The sequence below is a fragment of the Melanerpes formicivorus genome, unplaced genomic scaffold (assembly GCF_026170545.1).
Source record: "Melanerpes formicivorus ecotype bairdi unplaced genomic scaffold, bMelFor1.0.p_v2 SCAF_8, whole genome shotgun sequence".
NCBI classification, from domain to species: domain Eukaryota; kingdom Metazoa; phylum Chordata; class Aves; order Piciformes; family Picidae; genus Melanerpes; species Melanerpes formicivorus.
In genome coordinates this window covers 1,094,749-1,119,626 of record NW_027142360.1, presented here as the reverse complement: position 1 = coordinate 1,119,626, position 24,878 = coordinate 1,094,749, and the positions used below count along the sequence as shown (strand labels likewise).

The 24,878-nt window shown below is 54.0% G+C and overlaps 1 protein-coding gene across 1 annotated transcript in view; it reads right to left on the bottom strand.

Annotated features, from left to right (window-relative positions):
• Positions 1-24,878, bottom strand: part of B4GALNT3 (beta-1,4-N-acetyl-galactosaminyltransferase 3) — a 96,108-nt gene that overhangs the window by 16,628 nt on the left and 54,602 nt on the right. The window contains exons 2-11 of the mRNA XM_068141784.1: positions 19,680-19,783; positions 17,861-17,938; positions 6,091-6,186; positions 5,479-5,569; positions 4,572-4,672; positions 4,160-4,227; positions 3,531-3,609; positions 3,062-3,128; positions 1,086-1,229; positions 144-253 (exon numbers count right to left, since the gene is read on the bottom strand). Coding sequence (XP_067997885.1) covers positions 144-253; positions 1,086-1,229; positions 3,062-3,128; positions 3,531-3,609; positions 4,160-4,227; positions 4,572-4,672; positions 5,479-5,569; positions 6,091-6,186; positions 17,861-17,938; positions 19,680-19,783 — 938 coding nt within the window. The remainder of the gene's footprint in view (positions 1-143; positions 254-1,085; positions 1,230-3,061; positions 3,129-3,530; positions 3,610-4,159; positions 4,228-4,571; positions 4,673-5,478; positions 5,570-6,090; positions 6,187-17,860; positions 17,939-19,679; positions 19,784-24,878) is intronic.

Below are 24,878 nucleotides of genomic sequence, written 5' to 3'. Positions count from 1 at the left end.
TGAGTGCAGGGGGGGCTGGACTGGATGAGCTTTGGAGGTCCCTTCCAGCCTGCAACGTGTTGTGGTGCTATGATTAATGAGATATCCCTCATTCCTCCTTGCTTCTTCCCTGGGCAGGTGTCTGCTCAGGGAACAGAACTTACAAACTGGAGGCCCTGGTAGCGCTGCAGGGGGAATCCATTCACCACGTAGCTGGGCTTGTATGAGCACTCCGGCAAGGCGCGGTGCACACGAGACCTGCTCAGCAGAGGCACTGCCAACAAGAAACAAGAAGTCAAGGACTGCTGGAGGAGCCCTGCTGGATCTGATGCAGCAGCTGAGCTACTTCTGTGCCTAGTTTCTGTCTGTCCATGTGAAATACTAACAGATGCATAACACAAACGATCCTGTGCAGCTCATCTCTTTACACTGCTCTACAGCACTTGCACTGAAGCCTCACACCTGGGGGATGTTGAGAGCTGGATGCCAAGAAGAAGGAAAGGAGCCCAGCCTGTGCTTTGTCTCCTACAGTGACTCTCATTGTATGCTCTGCTCTGGGGAGAAAAATGTGTGGCTGCTCTGCTCCACTCTGGTGAGACCCCACCTGGAGCTGTGTCCAGTTCTGGAGCCTCTATTACAGGAAGGATCTGGAGGTGCTGGAAGGTGTCCAGAGAAGGGCCATGAGGATGAGCAGAGGGCTGGAGCTGCTCTGCTATGGAGGCAGACTGAGAGAGTTGGGGTTCCTCAGTCTGGAGAAGAGAAGGATCCAAGAAGACCTTATTGTGGCCTTCCAGTATCTGAAGGGGGCTAAAGGAAAGCTGGGGAGGGACTTTTTAAGGTAGTGATAGAACTGGGGGGGATGGAGCAAAACTAGAAAATGGTAGATTCAGATTGGATGTTAGGAAGAAGTTGGTCCCCATGAGGGTGGTGAAACAGTGGCACAGGTTGCCCAGGGAGGGGGTTGGGAGTGGATGATCCTTGAGGTCCCTTCCAGCCCTGACAAATCTGTGAGTACTGTGATACAAAAGGACAATCTTCCTTGGCTGTGCTACTGCATATCCTGTGACAGGCTGCAGCTACCTCCTGCAGTGCTCTGCAAGTCTTACCTTGATAAAGAGTGTCCCGAGGGTCAGGCTTCAGCATGTCAGCTGGGTGTGCCCTGCTGCCTGTGCTGTCATCAGGCCTGCTCCTGTGGCTGGCCAGCGTCCGAGGGATGTGCTTCACCTCATCCATCTTTAGCAGTGTCTCATCTAGAAAGCAGAGAGAGAGCAGGAGGGAGAGGGCACAACTAATTCGACTCTTGTCCCAGGAATGGCCTTCCTCAGTGTCAGCCCTTTCTAAATGGCACTGCATGAATGCTGTCCCTGCACAGCCATGCCTAACTGGTGCAGAACAGCAGCTTCACTGCAAAGACTTGCCCAGGGAGGTGGTGGAAGCCTCATCCCAGGAAGCTTTTAAGCCCAGGCTGGATGTGGCTCTGGGCAACCTGCTGTAGTGTGAGGTGTCCCTGCCCATGGCAGGGGGGTTGGAACTAGATGATCCCTGAGGTCCCTTCCAATCCTGACAATTCTATGATCCTGTACACTGTAGGAAGGAAAGGCTTTGACTCAGAAAGCTGCAGATACAGAAGCTCTGGGGTAGGAACATGGCTACCATTGAAAGCAAACAGATGAATGGGATTTTAATGGACACAGCTGAATAATTAGCATTACATTTACTTTAAAAGGAGAGAGAAAAGATGAAAGGGAGGAGAAATTTGAGCAGAGCTCTCTCTTGTTCTGGAAAAGCAGCAGGACCCTGGGGCAAGGCCTTCAGTGGCTGAGGAGGATAAAGCTCCAGAAGGCAAATGGAGACTCACAGTAAGCCAGGAGCATAGGCAAGCTTTTTTGTTGGGTGCTGCTGCCAGAAGACTTCAAGTCTCTATGGATCTTGTACTGAGATGAGGGGAACTAAATAAATGCCCAGGAGGGAAAGGCAACATACTGCCAGGGGTGCTGGGGTTAGTGCCAGCAACTTTTGGGAACTGAACAACATGGGAACCCAGAAGGAATGGGATGATGTGATACAACCAAAGGCTGATGTGGGAAAGGGAAGGACTGCACGGGCAGAAGGTGCCAAATAAAGATGAGACTGCAGCACTGTGCCCAATCCCAAAGGGATCTTCTGGGATGTGAGTCTTCCCTTCTACAGAGAAATAAAAAGAAAACAGTGTAAGAAAAAAGGATGGAGGCAGAAGACCTAAAGGAAAGCTTAGACCTGGCCAAATGGCAGGTTTCAAAACATACAGCAGCAGGTTTTGAACCAAGACAAAGCAAACAGATGTCTCCAGTGCATCAGGGAGTCTTTCATGGGCAAAACTGTTGTCATGGAAAAAAGTCCACAGATGTTGAAAGGCAATGGCAGACAGGGAAGGGGAGAATGCTGGCAGAGGAAAGCAGTGCTGACAAAGCTAGACACAGGTAAAGAGCACTAAGGAGCTCATTAACTGATGAAGATATCACTTGATGTGATAAGAAGGGTTTACAAAGCAGGAAGGACTGAGCTAATGTTCTTGCTGCAATCCAGCAGCACCTTGAGAGACTTGAGGCTGGTGCAGAAGAATGCAGCATCCCCAAATAGAGCTGCTGTAAGACACCCAGAGTGGACACCCAGTGCTGTATCCAACCCCCAGAGTGAAATCTCCTGGAAGTGCTACAGCAAGCCCCTTCTCCCTGGTGGAGTTGTTAGCACCCCCACAAACACCCAGATCCCATCTTATGGGCCTCACAGCACCCCTAGCTCTCTGCAGGCAACCTGCATGCTGTACCACCTGCACATCTGGAACAGCTCTCACCCTCACAGACTCTCCTCTCTGCCTCTAGATTCTCCTGAAAGAATGTTCCAGTCTTACTGCCAGCTCTCCTGTATGTAATGATGAGCCACACTCTTGTCCAGAGGTCTCTCTTGACCTCTGTACTTCTCTTTCACGTGATCTGTATGCAGGGTGTTTGCCTGGCTAGGCTTTGCTCCCTGGGGAAACGCCAGAGAAGCGTTTGGGAAGAATGGGAAGGTGCTTGGGGAAAGCTGTGGTCCAAATACTTACTAGCAAAAAGGGAGAGGTATTTGGAGTCAATGACTTTGAACTTGGCTTCTGGGTCATTCAGTCTCCACTAGAACAGAGAAACACACTACAATGAAGTGCAGCTTGAGCAGAAGGAGCAAGCACAAGATGTTTTTTCCACCAGATGGGCTCACAGCTTCCTCCTTCTGCATACTATGGCTGAATTTACCTAGAAGTAACACACTGGGAATGAGCTGAGATCCAAAGCCAGGAAAGGACAAAGAGCTGCAATGGAGATTGGAGAGGGCAGAATAACCCCAGGCAAGCAGGGGAAAGGGTCCTAACCTGTGGCCAGGACTATCCCACACCGAACTATGTAAGGGCTCTGGAAGGGATTAGATAAATCTCATGCAAGGAGGAGCTGGGGCCTGGGGAAGGAGGGAAATCATTACAAACATCACTCCTGAGCTCTGAGGGGACATACAGGGCATGGCCATTTGCACAGACTCACTGCTACTTCCACATGGTCTGTTCCTCTGTCATCCTGCTTGTGCAGCACCTCAAAATAGTACCTGCCTGCGGCTGACAACCTGTGAAGAACAACATGTCTGTCACCAGCAGCATTAAGTAACATTTCTTAGCTTGTCAGCAGACAATGAGTGCAGAGCAACCACACCCATGGAACAACCTAATTCTCAGGGTGAGCAGAGTTAGGACCACTAAGACAATCCAGATGCTGGCAGTGAGATAGGCAGCTCCCCCTCTGCGCCTGGAGGGCTAGAGACCCTTCTCAGTTTAATTCTGTTCTTACTCCTTTTCAGTTCTGCCTGCTAGGTTTTAACCTCTGGAAAACCTGGGCAGTTCCAGGGCAGGAGTCTCAGGATACAGTTCATAGAGGAGTCTGAATCTGCTGGTGGCAGCTTCCCCCAGGGAAATAAAGAAATCAGTGTTGCATGTTTGCAGTAGAGCAGCAAAGCAGCCGGCACAGATGTGGATGGGGTACTCCAGCTTTGGCCATAACCTAGAGTAATCCTCTTCTCCATATTGCTGAATTCTCCACAACAAACCTGGCTTCCTCTTCCACATCCTGGTGACTTCCTGTGCAGAACAAAGTTGGGAGCAAGGGGCTCTGTTACTCACCTCACCATCTTTGACTGCTGGCTGTGAAATTTCCCAAACTCCCCTGGCGCAGTCCACTCCTTCCCTGTCTGTGGAGGGACAGAAGAAGCTCTGGTCAAGAGAAGTCTCTTCCCTGGTTACTGCCCTAGGAGTGATGAAAAGGGAAAACTCCTGGGAGCTACTCCTGGTAAGCTGTCTGTGAGCTCCATGACCTGGGTCAGATTGAAATTCTTTAATCATAGAGCTGGGGCTCCCAACAGCACTGGCTCAAGGTATGTCACATCATACCCATCCAGCATCTGTGCTGCTGGTGTCTGGAATCAGACAGGAAAGGAAACTTGGGTAGTACAAACAAGTATATTAGACAGGAAGGTCTCCATCCTCACAGAAACATTAAAGCCTTGATAGAAGGAGCCCACAGCATGCACTGTACCTTGCCTACACTGGCCAGCAGCTGCAGACCTGAGGTCTTCTCATCTGGACTCAGCCAGAACTCAGCATTGTCGTCTGCAGCAATGGCAAACTGAAACTCCCCTGTTGAAAGATAGAAGGAGTAAGCAGGGCTCTGGGTAAGGGCTCGTGCACAGAATGGATCCTGCTCCTCTAAAAGACTGTCCTCACCCTTTTTCTTGGTGAGCCCATACCTTCTCTTTTGGTATTACCACCCCCACCCCTTTGAACCTCTCTGAACTCTCTAATGCGGCTGTGACTGAAAACAAAACCTCAAATACATATCTGGTTCACTCTGCCCCCTGCACTGGCTGCATCCAACACCTGGCTTGAAAAGCCAACAAGTCCACACAAAGCCTCTTTGCCTCCTCTTTTGTTTCCAGAGCAAATTTCTGTGAGAGAAGCTGTGTTTGGACAGAGGAAGGTGCACATGGAGCCATGAAGGGAGACACGAGTGCCTGTCCTGCCTGGGGTCACAGGGACGGCAGCTGAAGGCCAGGGGACCGGGCAGGACGGGTGACTGCTAGCAGGCTGCTCTGGGCAGAAGCCTGCTGCTGGCTGCTGCAGATGTCAGCTGCTGTTGGGTGGCATTCATGAACAAACAGCAGTGATGACATCTACAGCCCCCTGCATGCCAGAGAGGGAGGCAAAGCTCAGGGCTGGTGCCCATGTCCACACGTTCAAGGCAGCATTGTTTTTCATCTAGCACTTCCCAGCTGCTCTTTCCCAGCCTCATCCTTCCACCCTGCAGGGCAGGCAGATGTGTTGCACCCATGCCAAGGGCAGGGCTGGTCATGCACAGCTGGCTGGGGCTGTGGGGGCTGTGGCATGGGGCTGGGCAGGGGAAGGCAGCAGTGCCCAGCAGCAGCACAGCAGGCTCAGAGCCTCACCGTCGGCGAAAGGATGCAGGTAGCCAAATATGCGGAGGCCATAGTTGGTCCACCTGGGGGACACTGCCAGCTTCCTCAGGGTGGTTCGAGTCTGAGGGGCAGGAGAAAGAAACAAACACAACCATTAGATGTGACAGGAACAAAGGGGAGAGGCAAAAGCCCTGTGACAAGAGGGCAGAGAGAAGCAGGAGGTTTGCCCTGGGAAGGTGATGGGGAACAGTGTGTGCTGGAAAGGGGCAAAGGAGCAGGCCAGGTAGGGAGCAACTGATGCAGGAGCCACTGCAGAGAGGGGAGAGCTGCAGGGGACATGTGGGCAAGATGGTGGGGAGGAGATGGCATAGGCCAGCCTTCTGGAGGGACAGCACCAAGTACAGGGCTCCTTCACTCTGTGCCCAAGGCCTGTGAGACCAGCATGGGTAAAATGAGCCTCCCCCACTCAGCAGAAAAGCTGCCAGTGTTGAGCCCATGTGCAAGCTTCCTGCTCCCCCAGGAGCAGCAGGACAGAGAGGGTGATGGAGAGGGATGGGGACAGGATGCAGAGGGAGCAGGGGTGATCCAGCTAGGAGGCTGAGCTGGGAAGTGTGGGACAGAGAGTGTTGGTATCTTACTCACGTGGGGGAAGAGGGGAAAGTGGAGGTTCCTCCTGAGCTGCTCAATGGAGCTGCCACACCAGTCCTCAAACACGTGCAGATTGGCCAGACCCTGGAACTGAGGGGCAGAAGTGGGGCACCATGAATGGATGTGTCTCTCCCCTGCATCCCTCCACTCTCCTGCCAGCCTCAGCAGTGGCCCCTGGCAGTGGAGCACTGTTGCAAGGGGCTGCTCTGCAAGGACACATGGGGCCAGCCTCCTGTTTCTAATCTGCTGAAGGTTTAGGACCGGACCAGGTGACAGTGTGAATGGCACAGGGAACTGCAATATGCCCAAGACATCTCAGTTAAGTGGCTGATGCTAGCTCCATCTTGCTTCACCAAGAGGTCTTGAATCAGAAGGCTGTGATGTGAGGCCATGGTGTGGGAAATGCTGCAGTGTGGCAGCAGCCCTCCACAGTCCAGCAGGCACAGCACAGGGTCTTATGGCCCTCAAGAAGGTCTCTTTGGCTCCCTTGCCATATTAAGGTTGTTCTCCTGACCTGAGACAGAAGGGATACCCTAGGGAGAGGTGGCAGATCTCCTTCTTAAGGGTGTCTGTGAGGTCAGGCTCATGGGGGATGCTGGGGACAAGGAGATGGAGGCTCAGCAGGGTGGGGAGCAGCAGCACAGGCAAGACCACGTGGCCTCCATGTGCCCAAAGAAGCCAAACTGCTGTGAGAGGAGGGGGTCCCTTCTGGGCCAGCTTGGCAGAGTGTACAGTCTGGGTCTGGGTGGCTGTCCCCACTACACAGCTGGCCCTGCCAGGGGCCATGCCTGATGGAGCTCTGGAGCACAGCTTTGCTAGGAAAAGCCTGCTGGCCCTGTTTCTTTCTTTTGCCTGTGGGATTTCAAGGAATGGATTTATCTTCTTTTCACCAGAGCCAGTCAGGAGAAAGGAGCTGGCTGTACCCCAGCAAAGCCTGAGCTCTCTGCTTTCAACCTGCAGAACTGGACACTGAAACTCTCCAGGCAGGAATGACATCCAACAGTGGAGAATAAATAAACTGGAGACTGTAGAAGCTACCTTAGATGGGGAAATGCTGAAGAAAGGAGTAGGTTGCCTTGGGACCAGGGAGGTTTTGCTGTGGCTGTCTTGCCTGTATAAGGGCTGTGTGAGCAGGGCTGGGGAAACAGCCTGACCAGCACCCAAATGTCTACAGATGGCAGCACATTCTTAGTTTTTGCTGGGGACTCTCTAGCAGGGCTGAAGCAGCAGGCTGGGGGAGGACCAAACCCTTCCATCCACTCCTGGCAGAGAAACTTCTTCAGGGAATTATTTGTCCCAGGACAGAGTGCTGAAATTTCATTTTGGAGGAAGCCATGGCTGGAAGGAAGCATGCAGAGCAGGCTTGGCCTGGCACCAGCTGATGCAGTAATGCTCCCTGCAAGCTGTGGGCCTTGGTCATGCATGTGAAAACCACTTCTGTGTGTGCCAGGCAAAGCACACTCACAGCCACTGCTCCAGTGGTCTTTCACCAGTCCTGTCTCACTGGTGTCCACACTGCCAGGGCCTGACTGATGTCTGCAAGCTGGTGCTGGCCCCTGACACCGTATCCTCTTCTTTACTGACATCCCTCAGCCTGGGTTCTGCCCATTAGAATAGAATAGAATAGAATAAACCAGGTTGGAAGAGACCTTCAAGATCATCGTGTCCAACCTATCATCCAACACCACCTAATCAACTAACCCATGGCACCAAGCACCCCATCAAGTCTCCTCCTGAACACCTCCAGTGATGGTGACTCCACCACCTCCCCAGGCAGCCCATTCCAATGGGCAATCACTCTCTCTGTGTAGAACTTCCTCCTAACCTCCAGCCTGAACTTCCCCTGGTGCAGCCTGAGACTGCGTCCTCTTGTTCTGGTGCTGGCTGCCTTGGAGAAGAGACCAACCTCTGCCTGGCTACAACCTCCCTTCAGGTAGTTGTAGAGAGCAATGAGGTCTCCCCTGAGTCTCCTCCTCTCCAGGCTAAGCAACCCCAGCTCCCTCAGCCTCTCCTCACAGGGCTGTGTTCCAAGCCCCTCACCAACTTTGTTGCCCTTCTCTGGACTCGTTCCAGCAAGTCAACCTCCTTCCTAAACTGAGGGGCCCAGAACTGGACACAGGACTCGAGGTGTGGCCTAACCAGTGCTGAGCACAGGGGCAGAATGACCTCCCTGCTCCTGCTGGCCACACTGTTCCTGATGCAGGCCAGGATGCCATTGGCCCTCCTGGCTGCCTGGGCACACTGCAGGCTCATGTTCAGCCTACCATCAACCAGCACCCCCAGGTCCCTCTCTACCTGGCTGCTCTCAGCCACTCTGACCCCAGCCTGTAGCACTGCCTGGGGTTGTTGTGGCCAATGTGCAGCACCTGGCACTTGGATGTGTTCAATCTCCTGCCCTTGGACTCTGCCCATCTGTCCAGCCTGTCGAGGTCCCTCTGCAGAGCCTCTCTACCCTCCAGCAGATCAACTCCTGCCCCCAGCTTGGTGTCATCAGCAAATTTACTGATGATAGACTCAATGCCCTCATCCAGATCATCAATGAAGATGTTAAAGAGGATGGGGCCCAGCACTGATCCCTGGGGAACTCCACTACTGACTGGCCGCCAGCTGGCTGTGGCACCATTCACCACCACTCTCTGGGTTCGGCCATCCAGCCGATTAGTCAAGAGGAGAAACACTGAGACAAAGTGGATGCAATTCCTCCTTCTGATGCTGCAGAAAATCAGAGAGGGACTGTGCAGAGGGCTTGGGGTGATGGGTGCAGCCAGGAGAAAGCTGGGACTCTGCAGGGACTTGGAGACAAACAAATCACTGCAAGTGTGGCAAACACTGAACTGCAGCATGACTGCCAAGCAGTCCCATGCCCCTTGGCCAGACCCAGGTTCACACCCAAGGCTTTTACAGTACTTTCCTCAGCCAAACCAAACAAACACAATTGCTGTTTCTTGTGGCACGTGAAGTGAGGTGAAGAGGCTGGGTTCCCACGGGGGCTGAGTCTTATGGCAGCCTGCTTGCTACCTGCAAGTGATGTTGACTTTTCTTCTCAGCAAACTGTTTGCTCACTGCAGGTAGCAGGCTCAGACCTCTCCCAAGCGCAGCACAACACTCCCACACTGTGGAGAGGCTGGTGCTGCACTCCCCTCTTGCAAAGACAGAGCCAGGGAAGGCTTGGAGGCTCAGGAATGCAGCAGAGCTGGGCTGGCTTTAGCACGGGATAGCTGCAGTGCCAGAACAGAAGCCCAGAAAGAGTGGCCAGCCTTGCCCAAGGATCTGCAGAGAGCCTGCAACCACTCCCATTCTAACACAAGACTTTACTGCAGAGTTTGGCAGGATTAGGGAGAGGGTGGGCTACTAAACCCAAGGTGGACACCACTGTACTTGGTGCTCCATCAGTGCTGTTAAGAGATGGTCCCTGGGATTTCCAGCCTGATACCCCTGTCTCCAAAGCTTTGCAAAGCCCAGGGGGGAGAAGATTCTAGCAGGAGCTAATGAGGTCGTTCTGCTTTCCTGCACCACAGCTATGAGGAATAATTAACTGGTAAATAATGAGCATTTCTTGCATGCAGTTTCTGAGGCTTTTCTAAAGCCAAACAGACTTTCTCACGAGCTACAGCAGTCAAGTTTAGTTTCTGCTTCCTCTGACAGAGAAAAGAAGAACTTTATTGGCAGTGCTGGCTGCCCAAAGCAGTGCCCTGGGACTGAAAACTGAGACAGACTTCAATTTTAGGCCCCCACGAGTCATCAGTGAAGCAGCTGGTTTGAAACCCTATCACCTCTGCTCCTCCAACTCAGCTCAGCTCCACTGCAGGCAGCTCTGCTGACTGCTTGGGTCTCCTTCAGAGCACAGCAAAAATCTGCTGCTTAGAGCTTGTGCAGCTTGTGGCATTAGGAACAGTGTGGCCAGCAGGAGCAGGGAAGTCATTGTGTCCCTGTACTCTGCACTGGTTAGGCCACACCTTGAGTCCTGTGTCCAGTTCTGAGCCCCTCAGTTTAGGAAGGACACTGAGAGACTTGAACGTGGAGAAGAGGAGGCTCAGGGGAGACCTCATTGCCCTCTAGGTTGTAGCCAGGAAGGGGTTGATCTCTTCTCCCAGGCAACCAGCACCAGAACAAGAGGACACAGTCTCAAGCTGTGCCAGGGGAAGTTTAGGCTGGAGGTGAGGAGAAAGTTCTTCCCAGAAAGAGAGATTGGCCATTGGGATGTGCTGCCCGGGGAGGTGGTGGAGTTCCCATCCCTGGAGGTGTTCAAGAGGGGATTGGATGTGGCACTTGGTGCCATGGTCTAGTTATGAGGTCTGTGGTGACAGGTTGGACTTGATGATCTTTGAGGTCTCTTCCAGCCTTGGTGATACTGTGATACTGTGATGCTGTGCAATGGCACCACCATTCCCAGCTCATGCACACAGCTCCTGAGGGGTGTCACTGGGATTGCTGAAACACAGCTACTGACTCTGACTTCCCAGATTAGAACTACCTGCCCCTGGTTTTCAAAGGGCTGGAAACTTAGGACCTAGTAGGCAAGAAGCTATTTTCCCCTTCTTGCCTTAAAACCCTCTGCTTTCAAAATTCTGAACAGCCTGATTTGGGCAGAGCCAGGAAGAGAAGCCCAGAGCCTGGGCTCTCGCTGCTCTGTGCCTCCCCATGCAGAGGGCTTCTCCAGCCCCTCGGCTTCCTCCCCATCCCAACTCCACCTCCCAGTTGCTTATCTACCCCCTGCTGAAAAAGTAGCATTGCAAGAACCCAGCTCAGATCCACTGGCTGTGCACCGAGGGCACTGCTGAGAGGATGCCCAGGAACAGCCTTGCAAGAGCTCCTCTCCCCAGGGAGGCCTGCACAGGCTGCTGCCCTGCTGAGCACAGTGCCACAGGCACAAAGCTGCAGCACTGCCCAGAGGAAGGGAGAGCTGGACCCGAGCTAGTGCAAGAACTGGGACTTGCTTTGGTGCCCCCCAGCAGCAGCCATGGCTTTGGGAGCATGGCTGGGCTCCAGGCCCCAGTGCTGACCCTCTCCACTGAGCGTGCTGCAACCCTGGCTTTGTGCTGAGAGCCCTTGGTGTTCCTGCTGCCTCCTAGAGAGGGATTTAGAGTATCAGCCCCTCCAGGGAAAAGAGACCACCGAGGAGAACCAGGCATGCAGAGACCAGAGACCCCTCCCTCTAGCCCAAGCCTTACTGTGTGCAAAGCACCCAGCAGGATGGCACCATGCAGCCAGCAGCTGCCGGTGAGCAAGGAGCCCCAGGGCAGAAAGGTGAGGCAGTGGCAGAGGCAGGGGAAGCAGCAAAGCTGGGAGGAGTGCAGCAGCTGAGGCACGACCTGCTGCCCTGTAACTGGGGCAGAACGAAGCAGAGAGCTCTTTCCCAGTGAAACCCCAGGCAGCTTGGGCAGGACAGAGGCAAATCAGCTGCGTGGCTGCGTGCAGCACAGGGCATGCATCGCCGGGGACGAGAAACAGGGCACAGAGAGAGCCTGAGCCGGGGAAGAAAGGAGACACTGTGCAGCCAGCTGGAAACTCCTGACTTTGTAAGACTCTTCTGTGTCCGTGGAGCGGCTGCAGCCCCTCCTCCTGCCTGGCCCGGCTCCCCTGACTGGCTGACGGCCAGCAGGCAGCAGTTGGGCTGAGCTGCAGGCTCTGCTGCACTTGTGGGAGTCCATCAAGACGAGCCAGCAGCAAAGCCCTCCCTGTCCCACCAAGCCCTGACACCTGGTGGGTGCAAGTGGGTGAGGAAGGGAGGGACAGAACAAGCAGCAGTAACTTCATATTTCGGTCCTTTAAGGAGAGGATGCTTCCTTTCAGGGCAGGTTTGGTAGCAGGATGCCAGATCACAAGGCTCTGGTCTCATGCAGCATCTATGCACCTGCACAGGTGCTGCCTGCAAGGAGCTGTGCTGCCTGCAAGGAGCTGTGCTCCTGGACATTGCTCACACCTCCTTCTAGAGAGAAGGAGGTCCCAAGGGTGTGCAGACAAGAATGGGGACACGTGTTCTAAGTGCTCCCTGTGCTGCCAGAGCTGAAGAGAGGCTTTTGCAGAGGCAGAAGAGAATGACCAGGCTACCCAGGCGCATCTCTGAAAACCCTCCCCCTCCACAGCCCTGGCAGTACCAAAGGGTGACACTCACAGTCCCACAGCACAGGTCTGCCCTGGTGATAGCCAAGCACCTTTCTGGATTAATTAAACAAAATTAACCATGTGTCCCCAGCCTGACATGGCACCACAGGATCACAGGCCCAGGGGGATTCATTTAGGCAGAGTTACAACAGAATTAATCCCCAGGGCAGCAGAACTTCAGCCAGTGTCTAGGAGGACAGCAAGCAGCTCTGTAGAGAGGTGTCTGTGCATCCCCCTGCATGGCCTGCAGCTGGTGCTGGTGAACCATCTGTCCCTCTTTGCAGTCAGGGTGGCTCTGCTGACCCCTGTAGCTGGGGCAGGACATTTTGCCTCACAGACAAAGAGAAAACTGCTGAAGGAGGTGGGTGCTTCACAGAAGCAACGTTGGAGAGCAGAGCTGATGGAGGAGGAGGGCAAGGCCACCCAAACCAGCTCCCAGCTCAGGACAGGGGCATTCCCTTTAAAAAAAATTATCAAGCAGAGTAGACAGGAGACCTGCATGGATGAGCAGGGAGGGCCTAAGAACACTCAAATGGAAGAGGGACATTCACAGCACGTGGAAAAAGGCTCTGGGCAATTGGGAGAACTACAGAAATGCTGCCAGAATAGGTGGAGACACAAGGAGAAAGGCTCTCTTGGAACTTAGTGTTGGCCAAGGAGGTGAAAGAAAACAAGAAGAGGTCCTTCAAATGTATCAATGAGCAAAGGAAGCATAGAGAGGAAAGCTGTCCCACTGCTCAGGGAGGAGGGAGCTGTGCTAACAGAGGATGCAGAGCTGGCAGAACTGCTGAGTGCTTTCTGTGCTTCAGTCTGCACTCCTGAGACCAGCCCACTGCAATCCCCTGGGAACAAGAGAGCAAAACTGAGGGAGGGAGGGAGGAATGGAGGTGTTCCACTGGTCAGTGAAGACTGGGTTAGAGGTCATCTGGACAAAGGGAAACTGCCCAGATCCATGGGCCCTGATGTGGTGCACCCAAAGTGCCGAGGGAGCTGCTGGTGGTGCTGCTGAGCTGCCCTCCATCAGTTCTGAAAAATCATGGAGACTGGGAGAGATGCCTGAGGACTTCTGCCACTGTCTCCCATAACATCCTTGGGAGTAAGCTCAGAAAGGATGGGAAGGAAGAGCAGTGAGGTGGATTAGGAATGGGCTACAAAATGGAGCCCAAAGAGTGGTGGTCAGCGGTGCCAAGTCCAGCTGGAGAGCTGGGACCAGTGGAGTCCCCCAGGGATCAGTGCTGGGTCCAGTCCTGCTCAACAACTTCATCCATGACACTGATGAGGAGACAGACAGACAGACAGAGTCTGCTCAGCAAGTTTGCTGAGATACCAAACTGGGAGGCTTGGCCGAGACACCTGAAGGCTGTGTGGCCATTCAGAGACTTGGAGAGACTGAGAGCTGGGCAGAGAGGAACCTAATGAGGTTCAGCAAGGATAAGTGCAGAGTCCTGCACCTGGGCAGGAAGAATAAACTGCAGCAGGACAGCTTGGGAGGGGATCTGCTGGAGAGCAGCCCTATGGAGAGGGACCTGGGAGTGCTGGTGGGCAACAAGTTCTGCAGGGGACAGCAATGTGCCCTGGGGGCCAAGAAGGCCAATGGGGTCCTGGGGTGCATGCAGAGGAGTGTGTCCAGCAGATCCAGGGAGGTTCTCCTCTGCCTCTACTCTGCCCTGGTGAGACCTCACCTGGAGTATTGCATCCAGTTCTGGGCTCCCCAGTTCAGAGGGACAGGGATCTGCTGGAGAGAGTCCAAGGGAGGCTACAAGGATGCTGAAGGGACTGCAGCACTGCCTGGAGAGGAGAAGCTGAGAGCCCTGGGGCTGTTTAGTCTGGAGAGGAGAAGACTGAGAGGGAATCTGACCAATGTCTATCAATAGCTGAGGGCTGGGGGTCAGGAAGGAAGGGACAGGGACAGCCTCTGCTCACTTGTGCCCTGGGATAGGACAAGGGGCACTGGATGGAAACTCCAGCCCAGGAGGTTCCACCTCAACATGAGCTGAAACTTCTTGACTGTGAGGGTCCCAGAGCCCTGGAGCAGGCTGCCCAGAGAGGTTGTGGAGTCTCCTTCTCTGGAGCCTTTCCATCCCTGTCTGGATGTGTTCCTGTGTGACCTGTGCTGGATTCTGTGGTCTTGCTCTGGCAGGGAGGTTGGACTCAGAGATCTCCTGAGGTCCCATCCAACCCTTAATATCCTGTGAGCCTGTGACTGGAAGAAAGCAAGTGTCACTCCAGCCTTCAAAAGTGGCAAGAATGAAGACCAGCCCCACCTCTACCCCTGGTAAGGTTGTCAGGAGCAGCCAACATGGATTTACTATGGGGAAACCAACATGATCTACTGAGGGGAACCCTTGCTTGACTAAGCTGGTATCCTGGGAAGGTGTGAGCAAAGGGGTAGATGCAGGGGGAGCAGACTTCAGGAAGGCTTTTGACAGTCTCCATAACATAACTCAAGAAGTGTGGGCTAGGTGATTGGACTGTGAGGTGGATTGCAAACTGCTCAACAGCAGAGCTCAGAGGGTTGTGCTCAGTGGCACAGAGCCAAGCTGGAGGCCTGTGGCCAGCAGTGTACCCCAGGGATCAGTGCTGGGTCCAGTTCTGCTCAGGATCTTCATTAACAACCTAGGTGAGGGGACAGAGTGGACTCTCAGCAAGTTTGCTGATGATGCAAAGCTGGGAGGGGTAGCTGACAGCCCTGGAGGTTGTGCTGCTATCCAGTGAGGTCTGGACAGGCTGAGAGCTGGGGGAAGGTGAACCTCATGAAGTTCAGCAGGCACAAGTGTAGAGCCCTGCAGCTGGGGAGGATTAACAGAAGGCACCAGGACACGTTATGGGCTGCCCTGCTGGAAAGCAGCTCCATGGAGAAAGACCTTGGAGTGCTGGTGGACAGCAGGTTCTGCATGGGACAGCAATGTGCCCTTGTGGCCAAGAGAGCCAATGGGATCCTGGGGTGCAGCAAAAGTGTGGCCAGCAGGGCTGGGGAGGTTCTTCTTCCCCTCTGCTCTGCCCTGCTGAGACCACACCTGGAGTACTGTGTCCAGTTTGGGGCTCCCCCGTTCAAGAGGGACAGAGCTGCTGGAGAGACCAACAGAGAGCCAGGAGGATGCTTAGGGGACTTGAGCATCTCCCCTGTGAAGAGAGACTGAGAGCCCTGGGGCTGTTTAGTCCAGAGAGATCCCCTCTGAAGGGGGTCTAATCAATGTCTATCAATATTTGAGGGGTGGGTGCCAAGAGGAAGGGCAAAGAGCCAGGCTCTTTTCAGTGGCACCCAGAAATAGGACAAGGAATAACGGATACAAGCTAGAACCCAGGAAGGTTCAGCTCAGCATGAGGAGAAACTTCTTTACAGTGAAGGTCACAGAACCCTGGAGCAGGCTGCCAGAGAGGTTGTGGAGTCTCTCTCTGGAGCCTTTAAAAGCCAACTCAGATGCATTCCTGTGTGGCCTGACCCAGGTGATCCTGCTTTAGCAGGGGGGTTGGACCCAGTGATCTCTGGAGGTCCCTTCCAACCCCTACCACTCTACATAGAATAGACCAGGTTGGAAGAGACCTTCCATTGTGTCCAACCTATCATCCAACACCACCCAACCAACTAACCCATGGCACCAAGCACCCCAGCAAGTCTCCTCCTGAACACCTCCAGGGATGGTGACTCCACCACCTCCCCAGGCAGCCCATTCCAATGGGCAATCACTCTCTCTGTGTAGAACTTCCTCCTGACCTCCAGCCTAAACCTCCCCTGGCACAGCCTGAGTCTGTGTCCTCTTGTTCTGGTGCTGGCTGCCTGGGAGAAGAAACCAACCTCTGCCTGTCTACAATCTCCCTTCAGGTAGTTGTAGAGAGCAATGAGGTCACCCCTGAGCCTCCTCTTCTCCAGGCTAAGCAACCCCAGCTCCCTCAGCCTCTCCTCACAGGGCTGTGTTCCAAGCCCCTCACCAACTTTGTTGCCCTTCTCTGGACTCGTTCCAGCAAGTCAACCTCCTTCCTAAACTGAGGGGCCCAGAACTGGACACAGGACTCGAGGTGTGGCCTAACCAGTGCTGAGCACAGGGGCAGAATGACCTCCCTGCTCCTGCTGGCCACACTCTTCCTGATGCAGGCCAGGATGCCATTGGCCCTCCTGGCTGCCTGGGCACACTGCAGGCTCATGTGATGATTCTGTGATGATTCTGTGTTCGGTGTGCCCTAACAAGCAGTGTCTTCTGACAGTGCACCTGCTGCACACCACCTGGCACAGGGCACAGCCAGGAATTTGGGCAGCCACCAGCTCTCAACACAGCTGGCCTGGGGCAGCAGCCCTGCTGCCTGGCACAGCTCTCCTCCCCAACAGGGAGCAGTGCAGGACAGGGCTGGAGGCATGCAGCCGTTTTCCAGGCATGGGGCCATGCCACACAGCATGCAGGGGCATGAAGTCACCCCCACCAGCAAAGCAGAGGGCTTTGCAAATCAGCCCTGTGCTAAACACTGCCCTTTGCCCAAGCCACAGCACAGCCCCCACCAGGTGCATTTCTAACCCATCAAAGGCTCCTTGCACACCACAGCTGGCAGCTCTCAAGACTAACATGCTTATGAGAAATCACCAGGGAGGGCATCACAGACACTGGCAAAGCCTCAGAGAAACTGGGGGAGGCCATGTAAAGCCTGTAGTGCCCAGTGTCATGGGAGAAGGGAGCACTAAGTGCTCTGTGCCACCCCTGTGCCTGGCAGCAGTCCTGGCCCTGACGTCCTGCTGGTTCTTGAGCAGCTGCTCATGGGGGAGGCAGCCCTGCACTGCCTCAGGCTCAGCTGGGACTGGCACTCCTCAGAGCTAATGGAGCAGAACAGATCAATGGTCTGGTCTGGTTCTGGGCTCTGGAGGGTGACTGGGGCTGGCTGCTTCCAGGAAAGCTTTAGCCCATGGTGCAGACCTGAGCTGCCCAGTGCTATGCCCAGAGGGAGGAACTTGCCCTCCTGCCCTGAGTGCAGGGGCAGCAGCCTATTCCCTTCCCAGGAGAGCCACAGAGGCCCTTCTCATTTGTGCAGGTCTCTAATCACCTTGAGCAACTCAGTGAGCTGACTCCAAGAGCTAAATGCCCCTGGGCTGCTGTCCCTCTCCTTAACAGCCAGCTGCGTTGGTCCCTTATCTGAAGAGGAATGGTAAGATAAGGGAGCAGGGGAGGAAAGAGTAAGAGGCATGAGGAAAACAAACCAACCATTACCCCAGTCTTCAAGGGTCACTGGAGAAGTGGCACTGCTCACCACAAGTGCCACTGAAGTGGGGAAATCCGTGCCTGGCACACAGGGGGTGGATAGCAAGCAATGCCAGCACAGAAGCACTTCTGTGTGCCACACTCCTGTACTGATTTGTTTGATCCTTGGCCCTGTGCACTGCCAGCCCTGAATAAACTTTACCTCTCATGAAGGCAGCAGGCTGGCTGCTCTCAGGGAACTGTGGGGAGTGCTTGGAGCCTTGATGGCTGGTGCAGACCCATTGTCAGGAATCTGGGCACTCCTGTCTTTCCAGAGGATTGCTCAGGTCTGTAAGTGCCATTGAGGCAGGAGGGTGTGATAGGGAATGGACTTCCAGCAAAGCAAATTAATTTCCAGGCAGAGGTCCCTGCCTCCCATTCTTGCTGCACAGACCTCTAGAGCTCCCTCAGGCAAAGCAAAGGAGAAAGGCACCCACCTCTGGCATCCAGGGGACAGGGCTGTCCACAGCTGCAGCTTTTGATTCATTCCTCCTACCTCCTTGCAGCTCTTGGCTCTGAAACACAAGTAGAGGAAGTCAGAAAAGCCTCCTGAATGGCCCAGCACTGAGAGCTCCAGGAGAGAGCTCACACCTGCTCCCCACAACCTGTGAGGAAAATGCAGGTTCTGAAGCTCCTTTTCCAAGGGGCAGGAGCTGCCATGGGAATGTGAAAATGTTCCCTGGCTGGGGCATTCCATGGTGAGCTACTGAGGGCAAAGGACACCAGCACTTTGCAACTGTTTGCTAGCACAGGGTTAAACCTTGGACCATTCTCACTTTTTGCCCCAGCCATAGTATCATAGTATCATGGTATCAGTCAGGGTTGGAAGGGACCACAAGGATCATCTAGTTCCAACCCCCCTGCCATGGGCAGGGACACCCCACACTAGATCAGGCTGCCCAGAGCCTCAGCCAGCCTGGGCTTAAACACCTCCAGGGACAGGGCCCCAACCACTTCCCTGGACAACCCATTCCAGGGCTTCACCACTCTCATGGGGAAGAACTTCCTCCTCACCTCCAGCCTGAATCTCCCCACCTCCAGCTTCATTCCATTCCCCCTAGTCCTATCACTGCCTGAGATCCTGAGCAGTCCCTCCCCAGCCTTCCTGGAGCCCCCTTCAGATCCTGGAAGGCCACAATGAGGTCACCTGGGAGCCTTCTCTTCTCCACACTGAACAGCCCCAACTCCTTCAGTCTGTCCTCACAGGAGAGGTGCTCCAGCCCTCTGCTCATCCTCCTGGCCCTGCTCTGGACACCTTCCAGCACCTCCACATCCCTCTTGTAATAGGGGCTCCAGAACTGGACACAGTACTCCAGGTGGGGTCTCCCCAGAGCTGAGCAGAGGGGGAGAATCACCTCCCTTGCCCTGCTGGCCACACTTCTCCTGATGCAGCCCAGGATCTGATTGGCTTTGTGGGCTGCAAGTGCACACTGAGAGCTCCTGGTGAGCTTCTCCTCCCCCAGCACCCCCAAGTCTCTCTCCTCAGGGCTGCTTTCCAGCCAGTCACTGCCCAGCCTGGATTTGTGCCTGGGGTTGCCTCGACCCAGCTGTAGGACCCTGCCCTTGGTCTTGTTGAACCTCCTGAGGTTGGCTTGTGCCCACCTCTCCAGCCTGTCCAGGTCCCTCTGGATGGCCTCCCTTCCCTCCTGCTGTCTGCTGCACCACACAGCTTGGTGTCATCAGCAAACTTGCTGAGGGTGCACTCAATGCCACTGTCCATGGCACCCACAAAGATGTTGAACAAGCCTGGTCCCAGGACTGATCCCTGAGGGACTCCACTTGTCCCTGGCCTCCACGGGGACATGGAGCCTTTGACAGCCACTCTTTGGGTGCAGCCATCAAGCCAGTTCCTTATCCATCCAGTGGTCACCCCTCACACCCATGTGTCACCAGTTTGGAGCCATGTTTCAAACAGCTCCAAGCAATCCTCTTCCAGCACTTCCTTCAGGCAACAGTACTGAGATGTGCTTCACTGGAGACCTACAAACTGTCTCCTGACCTTTCACTTCTGCTTCCACCTTGCTTAGTGCTCCCTTCCTGTGCCACACCCCCAGCCAGCCTGGGCCCACCACTGCAACTTGGTACAGCTGAAGCAAGGTAGCTGCCTCCAGTGGAGTCCTTGTGCATTCTCACTGCTGTGACTCAGCTCAGATCTTGCCCTGTGGCATGCTCCCTTTCCTGCTGTCTCTTGGGGCCAGCATCAGAAGGGAAGGTCTGCCCTTCTAAACCTTCAGAAAGCATCTCAAGCCTCCTCACCTGGTGTTCCAGTTTCTGTGGATAGGAAAACTGAAGGCTTGGGCTCCCACCTGGGTCATTGGTGCCTGCCAGAGCCTTAGCCAGCTCCCTCCAGCTTTCATATCCTGCACAAAGGAAACAGAGAGATGTCAGAGCACAGGCTAAAAGAACCAGCTGCAGCAGCTACCAACATAAACTGCTCCTCCACGAGGCTGGGAGACTTCTAACACTGTGCCATGGTCCAGCAGAGACCAGGAGCTGTTTGTGTGACTTTGGAGCTGACAGACTGACACAGAGAGAGAAATTGCCTTTGTCTTCCTTAAAAGCTTTCCCCTCCTCCTTATTAATTTGTTACATTAAAGATTCATCAGAGCCCTAAAATAGATGCCAGAGATTCCATTAACCACCCCAGGACTGGGAAGCTCTTTGTGGATCCCTCAGATGATCCCACTGCTCACACTAAAGAACTGGCACGGGTTGAGCTGAGTCTGCTCTCACATTCAACAACCTGCTGCCCTCATGCCAGCTTCAAAACCAAAGTGCTGGCTGAGGCAAAGGATCCTGGGGCTGGAAGCTCAGACTGAAACATGAGAGGCTTCCTGTCCCACCTGCAGCTTCTGCTTCCTGGGTTTGGGATGCTGGGCTTTTCCTCTGGGCTGGTTGCTGCCTGTTTGGGATGGTTTTGTCCCTGGATTCTGCTGCTGCTTCTGCATTTTGCTGAGCTGCTCTGCAAACAGGCTGAGGGGGCTGTGTGTTTGTGTCATTTATAGGAAAGCTCTCTAGCTCAGCCCAGGTTTGCTTTTTTCTGTGTTACTTTCCCTTCTAACTGTGTGAGGGGAGGGTGGCTTGTGAGCCAGCTGTGTTAAACCAGGACAAGAACATCACTGGGTTTGAACAAGCAAGCCCAGAGGAAAATGAAGTATGACAATAAGCAGATCATGAACTAGTTTAACCATCAAAAGAAGACTAGTCTGAATAGCTACGTATTTGCACAATAAAAGCTTTCAATCTTTTTCTTGAAGGAGATGATGGCAAAGAATGCCCTTGGTGGGATTTGGCTGCAATGCCTAAACACAGCACTGATGCACTCAATGGCATCACAAAGTGAAGTCAGCTTCCAGATTCAAAGCACACCCCCCTCACCTCCCAGGCTGCTTGATCCAGGATCAGTGGTGATTTCCTTCTACAACCCTGCTGGCCTCCTGAGCTTAGAATGGACAAAGAGGAGCAAGATGCAGCCCAAGCTTGTAGCTCTCTGGAGCTGCAGCCCTTACCACTAATGAGTCAGTGCTGATGAGCACAAAGATCAGCAAGAACCCTATCCTGGGCTGCAGCAAGAGAAGTGTGGCCAGCAGGGCCAGGGAGGGGATTCTCCCCCTCCACTCCACTCTGGTGGGATCCCACCTGGGGCCCTGTGTCCAGTTCTGGAGCATCTATTACAGGAAGGATCTGGAGGTGCTGGAAGGTGTCCAGAGAAGGGCCATGAGGATGAGCAGAGGGCTGGAGCACCTCTCCTATGAGGACAGACTGAAAGAGTCGGGGTTGTTCAGTCTGGAGAAGGGAAGAATCCAAGGAGACCTAATTGTGGCCTTCCAGTATCTGAAGGGGGCTACAAGAAAGCTGGGGAGGGACTTTTGAGGGTGTCAGGGAGTGATAGGACTGGGGGGCAATGAAGCAAAACTAGAAATTGGTAGATTCAGATTGGATGTTAGGAAGAAGTTGTTCCCCATGAGGGTGGTGAGAGCCTGGCACAGGTTGCCCAGGGAGGTGGTGGAAGCCTCATCCCTGGAGGTGTTTGCAGCCAGGCTGGATGTGGCTGTGAGCAACCTGCTGCAGTGTGAGGTGTCCCTGGCCATGGCAGGGGGGTTGGAACTGGCTGATCCTTGGGGTCCCTTCCAGCCCACGCCTCTGATTCTGAGATGCAGCCCAAGCTTGTAGCTCTCTGGAGTTCAGAGTCACTACCGAGTCAGTGCTGGTGAGCAGAGCTCAGGCCTCCCTGCAGTGCTGAAGTCTCTCACACTGTGTGGTTTTCAGATCTGCTAAACATTTTGGCATTGAGTCAGCAGCTAACCAACCTGCCAGCAGCGCAGTGCAGTGCCCACACCTCATGATAGCTTATCTGTAAGGAGTGCAAGCGCCAACAGGGCCACGAGCATTTGTTTGTCTCAGGCTGGAGGTGGAGCAGCTCAGCATCCGTGTGCCAGGGAGCAGAACCAGGCTCTATCAATTCCAGCCCCATCTAGGAGGTCCAGAGTAGTTGGCTGCCTTGGCAAGTAAAGGGAGCCATCCCACCAGCTTCAGCTCTGAGTGTTGAGACAACAGTCTGGGTCCTCCGCACTGCTCCTGAAGCCCAAAGTGGCAGAGATGTGCTGTGAGCAGGCAGCACAAGCCACTGCTGGGGAAGGCTCCACTGTTTTGGAACCATCATACCAATCTCCAGCCTGGTCACCCACCCCAGCAGCACAGGAGACTCATGGTGGCTTGAGCAGGATCATGCTCCATCAGTTTGCTTTGGAGGGGGCATTTACATGCCACATGACTATCAGCTCCAGCACATCTTTGGGCTATAGAGAGACCAAGGCAAACCCAAACCAACCCCAGGAATGACCCTTTGACAGACTCCCCTCCCTGGCTGTGCTAAGCCCTTAGTCTGTTCCTCCCCTACAAAGATGGTTTGTGTCCTGCTTTGCTGACATGAACATTGCCTTAGCTGTGTGGGTTTCATTCAGGCCCTGCTAGATGTTGACCAGCCACAAATTACTGAGTTAGATCTTCCCACCACCAGATTCTGATCTGAAGCTACAGCTTTAAGCCTGTAACTACAAACATCAACATCAATATTTATCTTCTGCAGAAGATCTTTCAGTCAGACACTCTGGGTGAGTAATCTACTGACTAAAGCAGCTAAGCACATCTTGTGCTCCAGAGGCTGTGATGGGAAAGGAGAAGCTCCTGTCTCCACACAAGATAGTGCACTACTGGTGAGCAGTGGAGCAGTGAGTGTCCTGCAACTGGACACAAGGTCCCACTTTCAATGGGGCTGAAACAGACTGAAGTTAGCACTCACTGCTCTGAGGGCTCCCTGCACTAGTGGCAGAAGAGAGTTTGCTTTGTTTGTTTGTTTCAGAGGAGAGCCCCAGGACAGTGGGACAGCATAAGTCACAGAGGAACCAAGTGGAGCAAAACTAGAAGTGGGTAGATTCAGACTGGATGTTAGGAAGAAGTTGTTGCCCATGAGGGTGGTGAGAGCCTGGCACAGGTTGCCCAGGGAGGTGGTGGAAGCCTCATCCCTGGAGGTGTTTGCAGCCAGGCTGGAGGTGGCTGTGAGCAACCTGCTGTAGTGTGAGGTGTCCCTGCCCATGGCAGGGGGGTTGGAACTGGCTGAGCCTTGGGGTCCCTTCCAACCCTGACAGTTCTGTGGTTTTATGTTTCTCAAACAGGAAACATAATTTTAAAGGGCAACAGCAGTTGGCTGATTGCTGGAGACACATGAAGTGAAGACACCAAGAGGTTTTTCTGTTGTGCAGAGGGCAGAGATTATTTGCTTTCACTGTCAAGCTCAGGACTTCATGCTCAGCAGAATAAGCTCAGGACAAAACATCAGGAACCCAGCTCCCCTGGGAAGAGGATGCTGGCCACCAGAGCCTGCCACTGCCAGTGCAGGGACTGCTGGGCTCGTGTGCACTGCAGCTCCTGCCCTCAGAGGGCACAGAGCCTCCTTGCAGCAGAGCCCAGCCACACACCAGTGCCAGTGGCTGATGTTTCTCTGACCCTTGGGGAAGAGAAGAAAGGGAGGCAGTCCTCTGTGATGTACAAGTATTTAACTAACACACCAGCCAGGCACAGGAGAGAGAAACCAGCTAGGAATTAATCTGCAGGCAGTGATTTCCTTGCTGGTAGTTTGTACTTTGGCAGGCTAATTCCCACCGGGCTGGGAAATGATTTTCAGAAAGTAACAGGATACAAACTCCCTCAGAGAAAGGGCCTGGTGCTGCCATTCCTTTCCAGAAGAATGCCTTTTCCCTGGGAATCTCTATGTGGCACCCTTGGAGAGGGACCTGGCTTTGCCCAGGCTTTCCTCACTAGGAGGAGAGCGGGAGCTAAAACCAAAAGATGTAGCTTCATCCTCCCCGGTGTCCCCACGGTAAGAGGGACACAGATCTGTTGGAACAAGTCCAGAGGAGGGACACAAAGATGGTCCAGGGCCTGGAACACCTCTGCTGTGAGCACAGGCTGAGGGAGCTGGGATTGTTCAGCCTGGAGAAGAGAAGGCTCTGGGGGGACCTTAGAGCTGCCTTCCAGTGCCTGAAGGGATCCTGCAGGAAGGCTGCAGAGGGACTTTTTACAAGAGTGTCCATCCACAGGACAAGGGAAATGGAGTGAAATTGGAAGAGAATAGGTTTAGGTCGGGTCTTAGGAAGAAATTCACTACAAGAGTGACAAGAGTCTGGGATTGGTTGTCCAGAGAGGCTGTGGATGCCTCCTCCCTGGAGATGTTCAGAGCCAGGTTGGATGTGGCCTTGAGTAACCTGGGCTGGTTGAGAGGTGTCCCTGCCCATGGCAGGGGGTTGGGTTAGATGACCTCTGAGGTCTCTTCCAGCCTAAGCTGTTCTATGATTCTGTGACCTTCCTGCAGCTGAAGACATGCTGAGGCCAAATGCTGACCCAGGTTTTCTCCCCAGTATAGGCCACAGGATTCAAGACATCACCTTGTGAATATTGCCTGCTGCATGACAGCTGTGGGGTAGCCCTGCAGCTACATCCACTGCTCTGCCTCAAAACCACCAGAAAGTTCAGCCCAGCCTCAAGCACCTCATGAGCACTGTTCAGCAGCCCTGGCCAAGCTGTCAGCCCCTGGCTTGGACAGCAGCACTCTGAGCTGGGTTAGGAACTGACTGGAGGCTGAGCCCAGAGAACGGTGGTGAATGGTGCCACAGCCAGCTGGCAGCCAGGCACCAGTGGTGTGCCCCAGGGATCAGTGCTGGGCCCCATCCTGTTCAATATCTTTATTGATGATCTGGAGGAGGGGATGGAGTCTATCATCATTAAATTTAGGATAGGATAGGATAGGATAGGATAGGATAGGATAGGATAGGATAGGATAGGATAGGATAGGATAGGATAGGATAGGATAGGATAGGATAGGATAGGATAGGATAGGATAGGATAGGATAGGATAGGGTAGACCAGAACAGGTTGGAAGAGACCTTCAAGATCATT